The following is a 9633-nucleotide window of genomic DNA, read 5'->3' on the forward strand; positions in this document are numbered from 1 at the left end:
CTCTCCTCTCTCTCTCTCTTCTAGAAATAAATAAAAAACATTAAAAAAAAAAAAAAGACATTTGGGACCCTGGAGAAACAATGATGGTGGATGCCTTTCAGGGCCAAGACACAAAAGGCTTTTTCACCAGGCTAGTGGTAAGGTGTCAGGGTTGTTTCAAATTAAAATAGTGGGTTTGAGGTGCTCGAACTACTCTCTCCCTCTCTATGGGGAACCCAGCTTCTTCCAACCCCCATAAAGGAAGTCCCCTTTGGCTGCAGCAGACAGGGATGTGCCATAAGAAGGGACTCCCTGGCCCACTGTGGTCGTCCACTCAGCGATGGTGCTGAGCAGTTCCTGCATCACAGCTGGATAGTCTCAGAAGGCATCGCATCTCTTTGAGCTTTAGTGTCCTCCTCTGCGGGGGAGGGGGGAACATTTCCACTCACCTCGTAGGTGTGTGCTGAGCATCAAAACATGCCAGTAGAGGGCCCAGCGCAGTACCAGGCAGACAGTAGGGGTGCGACAGAGAATAGTGTTCTCGCAACTGACCCTTCAAAGTCTTTTCCCTGATGAACCAGGCCCAGTCAGAATTCTGGGATCTTCCTTCTATTTATTTATTTCTTNAACCAGCTGAGCCACCCAGGCGCCCCTCTTCCTCCTATGTGTAACGGCTGCCTTTCTCTCTCACAATTTACCTAATTTGGGGATCTCAACTGTCATCCTACCTACTCCATAAAATGGTCTCTGTGCCTGGAACTCTCTACAATGATGTTACCTTCCCTGGGGTCTGGCTTCATGAACATGGAAGCCAATGGGTTCATCCAAAGCAGGGGATCTGCAGGCAGAGCTGCCACGTGGGGCTGCACAGGTTGTGCGGTGTGCAAACTGAGGAGTACCATTCATACCGGCTGTAAGGAAGTAAGGCCCCAGTGAGTTCTATTATGAAGAGAGTCTGTGTGCAAGTCAAATGGTCTTGAGTTTGAATCCTGCCTCAACTCAGCAATTCCCAATTGCTGATACTAAGCAGGGTGTGTAATCAGCTAGGCTCAGTTTCCCCATTTGTGAATGGGATGTTATTAATACCTACCACATGGGGTAGCTGAGATATGTAACTTAGCGGGTTTAGAACAGTGCCTGGTACAGAGCTAACATTTACTGAGCACTTAATTTTCTCATTAACTCACTAATCGAATTCATTGATGAAATTAAGTGGAGGTGTCTTTTCTGAGAAGGCTCTACGCAATCTGTGAACCACGAGTCACTGAAAAACTGCAGTAGCTCGGCTCTGCAGCTAGTGGGAGGCAGGGTCTCATGCCGTCCTCTCTCAGAACGCCACTCCAGCCTTTCTTTTTGCCAAAGTCTACTTCCATTAGGCCCATTTTTAGTTGACACATGATGAAACACCAAAGTGAACTAGCTTAAGCTTAAAGAAGCATTCGTGGGCTGATGTAACCGGAAGGTCCAATGGAGAATCTAGGGCTCCAGCTACATCGTTAAAACTTCATCTCCTTCTCCATTTCCTGGCTCTGCCTTTCTGAGTTCGCTTTATTCTCAGGCAGGTTCTTCCATGTGGCAAGAAAGTGGGTCACCAGGTGGTCTGTTTACATTCTAAGGCTTTTGATCCAAAAGAAGAGAAATCCTCTGAGCATCAGTAGAGTAAGTTTACGGAAGGCCTCTGATGGGCCCAGCTCAAGTTGTACGTTCATTCTTTGGGTCAATTATCATGGCTAAATAGGGTGCTGTGACTGGCCAAGTTGGGGTCATGTGTCCATCCTAGTTTGACAGTCCCACAAGAGCCGCATGGAACGGGACGCAGCAGTTCTAACAGAAGTGCTGAGCATGTAAGACTGTGGACTGTCCTTGCCATCCTTCTTTATGGCCCAGTTCACAGGTCACTTCCTCAGGGAGCTGTCCCCTCCCTTGTCCTGTGTAGACCTCAACCTTCCCACAGTAAATTGTAAATTATTTTCCGACTCCCTGCCTAGTCTGGGAACAACTGGACACAGGGATGAGAGCACATTTATTCATCTCTATCACCGAGGCCTACTTTCCTGCCCGGGCTGTGGAAGGGACATTATTGGTGGCCCAGCCGGCATCCACTTCCCCATTCCAATTCAGATCTTTGTGGAGTTCCCCCTATTTCCCCCACGGCCTTGGGCTTGGTGGGGAGGCAGGCTCCAGTTTCACTAGTTAAAACCCATTAGAGTGATCCCTTGGCAGAGTGATTGGTTCAGGAATCGTCACGTGAGCCTTTGGGCCAGTGAGACGTAAGGGTCTTTGGGAAAGGCTTCTTGCTCTTTCCAGTGGGCCAGGGAGGCCAGTGGCTCCTTCCTGCCCGGTCTTGTGCTGGATGTTGACAGCTACCGGCTGCACAGCTGGGAGAAAATTCATTGTAGGCAAAAACAGACATCATGGAAGGCAGTACAGAGATAACCTGGACCCTTCATGGCCCTGTTGAGTGGCAGGGTTGGTCAACCCTGGAGGCCACCCTGCCCCAGGGCCACCAAGCCCCAAAGCAACACATTTCCTCGTTGTGAATCCACTTGGAGCTGAGGGTATTGTTACTTGCAGCCACGAGTACTCTTGAGAGTTCTTCCTGAATGAATGGCATGGGTCAGGGGCCAAAGGCTGAGAGCCGCCAAGCATGCCTTCCTTGGCCACCCACACCAGTTTTTGTTTGTTTGTTTTTTCCCTTTCACACCAGCTCTTTTCTACCCTGCAATAAGAGACACTCAAAGATTTGGGATACTTTAAAAAACAAACAAACACAGCAGTCACTTTACTTTTAGGTTTGTACTTTACAAAACCACAAGGGAGAAGTCCTTGAGGGAGAAAGGGGAGGGGGCGGGGGATAGTAAAGAGGGGGAAGCAGAGTGGGCCACAGGCCAACCCAGCAGGGCCCCCCATGTCCTGGCTGTACAGAGCTAGGCCGAAAGACCTCAGGGGAGGGCCACAGTCCTCGACGGACTGTCACCATTTTGACATTTAACAGGCAGTCACAGGCCTAGGGTTCGGGCAGCCCAAAGAAGGAAGTAGGCTTCCTACCCCTCCTTCCCCCAGGCAAGGGGAAGGGAGCCGAAGGCAGGGGTGAGGGCTACCCATCCAGGAGCTTTAGGATGCTCTCACGCTCCTTCAGAGTCTTCCAGGCCTGGTCCTTCTCCTTCTTGGTGGGGGTCCGCTTCTTCTGCCGGGCAGCCATGATCTTCCGGAAGGCGTCCATGACCTCGTTGTCTGCCATGCGGACCCGCTGCCTCAGCTCCTGCCGGCTTACTTCTTCCTTTGCCAGCCTGTAGGGACCAGCCAACCAAGGTGTCATGGCAAGCCCACCTCCACAGTGAAGTCCCACTCCCTCTTCCAGACTGAACCCACCTACCACCACAGGCTGGCACTCCTATGGGCGGTTTCATACCAAAAAGCAAAGTCGCTGAACCGCACTTCGATGATACTGTGTGCTACTTACTACCTCAAGCCCTTCAAATATGTCAGCAGAGTTAATCCTCATAACAACCTTATGAGGTAGGCACTATTATCCCAATATTACCAGTGATGAAACAGAAGTCAAGGAGGATAAAAAAAACACCCCAAATCCTACAGCTAGTGAGTAAGAGATCTGAATTAAGGCAGGCTGGCTCCACACAATCTTCTTTAAAAGGCATTCTAGTGTTAGCAGAGGACCTGCTGACTTCCGTATCCAAATTCCAGAGCAACCTAAGGATCTAGGCAGCCTGAGGTCTCCACAAGTGGGTGAGAAGCCAAACCAAACCTGTAAATGAAATCTGACCTATTTATCCCACTGCTGGTGGAGCTGGAAGGTGGCTTAGAGATGTGATCTAGCCCAACCTGTTCATTTTCCAGAAGGGGAAGGTGCTGCTCGGGGCAGGAGATACCTTGCTTAAGGCCCCGCACCTGGTCCATAGCGGGGCTGAGGACTGTACTCCAGCCTTCTGACAACTCAAGCTAGTTCCTTCATTGTCCACTACCTTTTTTAGAAGTTTGTTTATTTATTTTGAGAGCGAGAGAGCAAGCATGTGCCCATGAGTGGAGGGGAGGGGGGTAGAGGGGAGAGAGAGAAGGGGAGCTGGGGGGAGAGAGATAAAGAGAGAAAGAGAGAGACAGAGACAGAGAGAGACAGAGAGAATCCTAAGCAGCTTCCACGCTGAGCTGGACATGGGGCTCAATCTCATGACCATGAGATCATGACCTGAGCCGAAATCAAGAGTTGGACACTTGACCAACTGAGCCACCCTGGCACCCCAGTGTCCACCACTTCTACATCTGTACATCCTTGCTTCTCCTTCTCATTCAATCTCTCTCTCTCTTCCACCCCACACAGCATCTCTTTCACTTGTTATTTTTCCTCCTCTTGCCCTTGCATGAAAGGGAACTAGAAAGAGGCTTTGCATTCAGCCTTGGGCTCAAGTTGCAGCTTGGCTATTTACTGGCTGTGTGACCTTCAGCAGAGCATTCACTTCACTGGCCCTTTACTTCCTCATCTAGTAAAGAGGTGAAATACCACGTACCCCACCCCAGACTGTAGTCCAGATTAAACAGGAGGGTGTATATAAAGTCCCTGGTACACAGTAGGCACTCAGTACGCCCTTATCCTCAAGCACTCCCTTCGCAGTGTGTCAGCAAGCAGCTCCTTCTCCTTTTAATGGTGCACCTCTTTACCAATTACCCACTTGTAGACCACAAGCCCTTTGCAGTCCCTCTTCCTAGCCGCCAGTACAACGTGGAAGGGACAGGTCGTGCTGGCCAAATGAGTGGGCCCTGCCCTGCTGCGGCTCTGTGAGGTGAAGACATACACCTGCCAGGAGGTATGAAGAGCCAATCATAATCATGGATGTCCAACAAAATGTTAGCAGTTGATAAATCTAGGCAGAGGATATACTGGTGTTCAGATACTCTGTGTTTACGAAATTTTTTGAAAAAGAAAATAAGCACAAGAAGATTAAAAAAATAAACCACATGACAATGCGAATACAGGTAATACCACTGAAGTGTACGCTTTAAAATGGTACAGAGAATCAATTTTATGTGTTTCTTTCACCACAATTAGAAGCAGGCAAATAAATAAGTCACAGTTGTCTGAGCCCCAGAGTCTGTAGTAGCTGGCAACATTTTTTCCAAGGTTCTCCAGGTGACTGAGACCCTGCCAGGGAAGCCTGCTGTAGAGCCCCCAGAGGTGACTGGCAGCGGGCAAAGCCTTCTCAGCCACCCCCAGGCCCGCGCACCCCGTAACACTCACCTCAGCAGGTCGTGCTTCTTGGTGCGGTTGTGGGCACTGAGCGCCTTCAGCTCGGCCTGTCGTTTGCGCAGCTCTGCGAGGACCTCGTCTTCCGAGTCCTCTGCGGGGCGGTCCTCGGACTCTAGCAGGCCCTGGGCGATCAGCTCCTCCTTGATGCGGCTCTCCAGGGACTTGGTATGTGGTACACTGTGGGGAAGGCAGCCTGCAGCTCAAGGGCCAGCTTAGAGGGGGGACCCGAGAGGTAGGCAAGGCTAGTGACACATTCCTTTCTCTTTGGGCACTCCCTCTCTGTCTAGGCATACAAATATGGAGAAAATGTTAAGAACCTGAACCCTGAAACTTCTAGAAAACCTAGGAATAAAGCTCCTTAACATGGGTCTTGGCAATGACTTTTTGGCTGTGACGCACAGCTTTGTTGCATAGGCAACAAAATAAAAAACAAACAAGTGGACTACATCAAACTAAAAGTTACTTCCACACAGCAAAAGAAATCATCAACAAAGTGAAAAGACAACAGGAAAAGATATTTGTAAACCATATATTTGATGAGTTAATATCAAAAATACATAAAGGACTCCTTGAACTCAAAAGCAATAAACCACCCAATTAAAAAATGGGCAAAGATCCTGAATAGGCATTTCTCCAGAGATGATACACAAAAGACCAAGAGATACATAAAAAGATGCTTAACATCCCTAGTTAAGATATCTTAAAAAAAAAAAAAAAAAAGAAGATATCTGTGTCCCCCATGTTCACTGCAGCATTATTCACAATAGTCAAGATATGGAAGCAACTAACTATCCATCAGTGGATGAAGGCATAAAGAGGTTATGGTATGTATATATACACACACACCACACACACATATACACCCACACACTACACACATACAACAGATTGTTACTCAGCCTTATAAAAACAAGGAAGTCCTGCCATTTGTGACAACATGGATAGATTTTGAATACATTATGCTAAGTGAAGTCAGACAGAGAAAGACAAATACTATATGATCTCACTTATATGTAGAATCTAAAAAAAGTTCATAGAGAAACAGATCAGACTTTTCATTACCAGAGGAGAAGGGTGGGGAGAGGGGAATTGGAAGAAGGTGGTAAAAAAGGAACAAACTTCTAGTTATAAATAAATACTAGGATATAACATGACTGAAGCTCAAAACTGTTGTATGTTATATACAAAGTTGTTAAGACTGTAAATCCTGGGGCGCCTGGGTGGCTCAGTCAGTTAGGTATCCAATCCTTGGTTTCGATGGTTCATGAGTTCGAGCCCCGCATCAGGCTCTGTGCTGACAGTGTGGAGCCTGATCGAGATTCTCATTCTCTCTCCCCCTCCAAGCCCCCTCTGGCCCTTCCCTGCTCCCAATGTCTCTCTCTCAAAATAAATTAAGAAAAAAAAAGAGTGGAAATCCTAAGAGTTCTAATCGCAGAATAATCTTTTTCTTTTTTCTTTTTATTATGTCTGTGAGAAGATGGATGTTAGCTGAACATATTGTGGTGATCATTTCACAATACATGTAAATCAGACCATGTACATGTTTTGTACACGTACCTTAAATTTATACAGGGATGTATGTCAATTTTTTCTCAATATTTTGGAAAAAAATATAAAGAGATACATCTGGTCTTGTTCCAAACATAGGCCAACACATACCCATTGTATAAAAATCTAGAGGGGCGTGTGGGTGGCTCAGTCGGTTAAGCGTCTGACTTCGGCTCAGGTCATGATCGCGCGATTCGTGGGTTCAAGCCCCACGTCTGACTCTGTGCTGACAGCGAGCTCAGAGCCTGGAGCCTGTTTCAGATTCTGTGTCTCTCTCTTTCTCTGACCCTCCCCTGCTCACACTGTCTCTCTCTCTCTCAGAAATAAACATTAAAAGTTTTTTTAAAAATCTAGAAAAATATATGATGCTAACAAATCAGATATAACCACTATTATCTTATGTATGTCACTATTATATACATTACTGTTATTTTGCTGGTATTAACGTTACACATACAAAAATGTGTTTTATTAGGGGCGCCTGGGTGGCTCAGGGAGTTAAGCATCGGCCTCTTGGTTTCACTCAGGTCACGATCTTGCGGTTAGTAAGCACGAGCCTCGCATCAGGTTCCGTGCTTTCAGTATGGAGCCTGCTTCAGATTCTCTCTCTCCCCCTTTCTCTCTGGCTCTCCCCTGCTTACACTCTCTCCCTCCCTCTCTCTCTAAATAAATAAATAAATAAAAATTTTAAAACATATATTGTTATAGTATTTATATACTACCCATATCCCAGATTTTGTTTCATGTCATTTTCAATCTCTTATTACATATTATTCTAGTTTTTTCTCCTACGTACACACACTTAAATATATGCTGAGTAACAGGATCAAACTGTATTGTGCTACAGCTTTTTCTTCACTTAGCACTCTATTGTTTACATCTTTTCATGTCAATTAACGGTTTCTCAAATATGATTAATAATTATAAGTCATTTCATCATATGAGTTACATCAGTTCAGCCAACTAATCCCTTTCACTTGGACATTTAGGTTGTCTGTGGTATGAACAGGGCTGTGACGAACAACCCTGTACTTCAGTCTGTGCGCGCAGAAATGCTGGGCCAGCATGCACACTTGAAACTTTCATTGCGCCTCATCAGAATACCCTCCACCTCTCTCTTAATGAAGACCTTCCCATGTTAGGATGAAAGACGACGACAGAAGCAGGGGCCAGACAGTAGGAATATGGACAGGACTGTCACTCACCTGAAGGGCTTGTTCTGATTGCGGGGAGAGGTGCTTGCCCCGTCGGCCCCTGATTCTTTCCCAGACATGTCAGGAATAGGAGAGTCCTCCATAGGGGAAATAATATTTTCCTAGAACAACACAGAAGTGGGATGGAAAAAAAACAAAAGAAATGGGATGGCGAGAGTAAGAGCTGTAGTGTTTCCATTTTCTTACTCCTCCCTGACCTATAGTCAGAGTCTTCAGTCTTCACAGATCAGGAAGATTCTTTCATTGTTCCCATTGCTCTGGGAAGCCTTTCCAAACTGACTCCAGAAAGCTTTCATCATTTTAGAAGTGCCTCTTTTGGACTGATACCAAAAGAAGAGAGCACAGAAGAGCAATGCTAGAACGCTCAACAACAGCAAAGAGAAGAAAGAGCTGAGGTTTGTTAAGTGCCTGCAACGCACGCTAAGCGTGGTGTGGCAGAGGCCGCTGGCTGTCCAGCTGCACTATGTTTCCCGGCCTTCCTTGTGGTCAGATGTGGCCACGTGACAAATTCTCTCCAGTGGAAAGTGATCAGAAGAGATAAGAGCCACAGCCTGTCACGCCCATAAAAAAAACCTTCCTTCACACATTCTTCCTTGCTCTTTTCCTGTGGGCCTGGAGTAGCAGTCACACCCAGAATGGCCTTGTGCAGAGTGCACGGTTAGGGTGGCAAAACCAGCACAGATGGGGTCCTTGTGTGATGGCGTGGGGCTGAGATCTCTCCCCTCCCCCACTTCAGCCACGTGGCCCAGACCGTCACACGAGAGAGAACAACACTGTTGTGTCTGCGCCAGGGAGAAAACTAAGGCTCAGTGAGGTGAAGGGATGTGCCTAAGACCAGACAGCGGGCATACAGAAAGGGACTCTGTACCTGGGGTTTAAGTCCTGCTTCTATTTATTAGCTGGATGACTTCAAGCAAACAGTTCCCTTTTCGGAGCCTCAATCTTCTGGTACGTAACATGGAGCAAGCACTGCCCTTGCCTCCAACAGGAGGGGGTGTGGAAAGCCCCCTGTGCAGCGCTCCGCCCTTAGCCAACACTCAGCAAAAGTAACTGTGGCAGCGTGGCTACTCCTGGGGCAGGTTAGAGGCTGGGGCGGGGGGCACGTGAGAGGCTTTAGGGTACTGGCAGAGCTCTGTTTTCATTAGGCTGCATCTACAGGTGTGCTCACGTGTGGAAATTTATCAGTGTAATACATTTAAGATCTGCGTACTTTTATAAACACGTGATACACTTCAACAGAAAAATAAAACATTAAAACCCAAAGCGTGCACAATTCCTGCTTGGAGTTAGGGTGCTCACCTCCACCAGGGCCTGTAGGAGGCGCTGCGTCAGGGCACCAAAGGGGCACCCGTCTTCAGGCTGCTCGTGCTGGGCCTCAGACTTCTTCAGCAGGGCGTCCACATCTGAAGCAGACAGAGAGGCGGTAGACGGCGGGGTGCGGGGGGCTGAGTTCTTCCGGGAAGCCAAGGCCTGGCCTCGCGTGGGCAGGGAGGCGAGGGGCCTACCTTTAGTGTCCAGTTCGGTCAGTGGCCCCATGAGGCCTTTCTTCTTGTCCGCCACGGCTGCTGCCCGGGCTCCGTCCTTCTGTTCCTCCAGCAGGTCCTCCTGCGCCCAGCGCTGGGAGTAGTGCTT

At 47.8% G+C, this 9633-nt stretch overlaps 1 protein-coding gene across 1 annotated transcript in view; it reads right to left on the reverse strand.

The window, feature by feature from the left end:
- Positions 1-2728: 2728 nt before the first annotated feature.
- Positions 2729-9633, reverse strand: part of TADA3 (transcriptional adaptor 3) — a 12137-nt gene continuing 5232 nt past the window's right edge. Inside the window, exons 5-9 of the mRNA XM_077751471.1 lie at positions 9507-9633; positions 9301-9404; positions 7993-8102; positions 5231-5416; positions 2729-3269 (exon numbers count right to left, since the gene is read on the reverse strand). The exon at positions 9507-9633 is cut by the window's right edge and continues 1 nt beyond it. Coding sequence (XP_077607597.1) covers positions 3077-3269; positions 5231-5416; positions 7993-8102; positions 9301-9404; positions 9507-9633 — 720 coding nt within the window. The 3' untranslated portion in view covers positions 2729-3076. The remainder of the gene's footprint in view (positions 3270-5230; positions 5417-7992; positions 8103-9300; positions 9405-9506) is intronic.

Source organism: Crocuta crocuta, unplaced genomic scaffold (genome assembly GCF_008692635.1).
Source record: "Crocuta crocuta isolate KB4526 unplaced genomic scaffold, BGI_CrCroc_1.0 scaffold69, whole genome shotgun sequence".
Classification (NCBI taxonomy): Eukaryota; Metazoa; Chordata; class Mammalia; order Carnivora; family Hyaenidae; genus Crocuta; species Crocuta crocuta.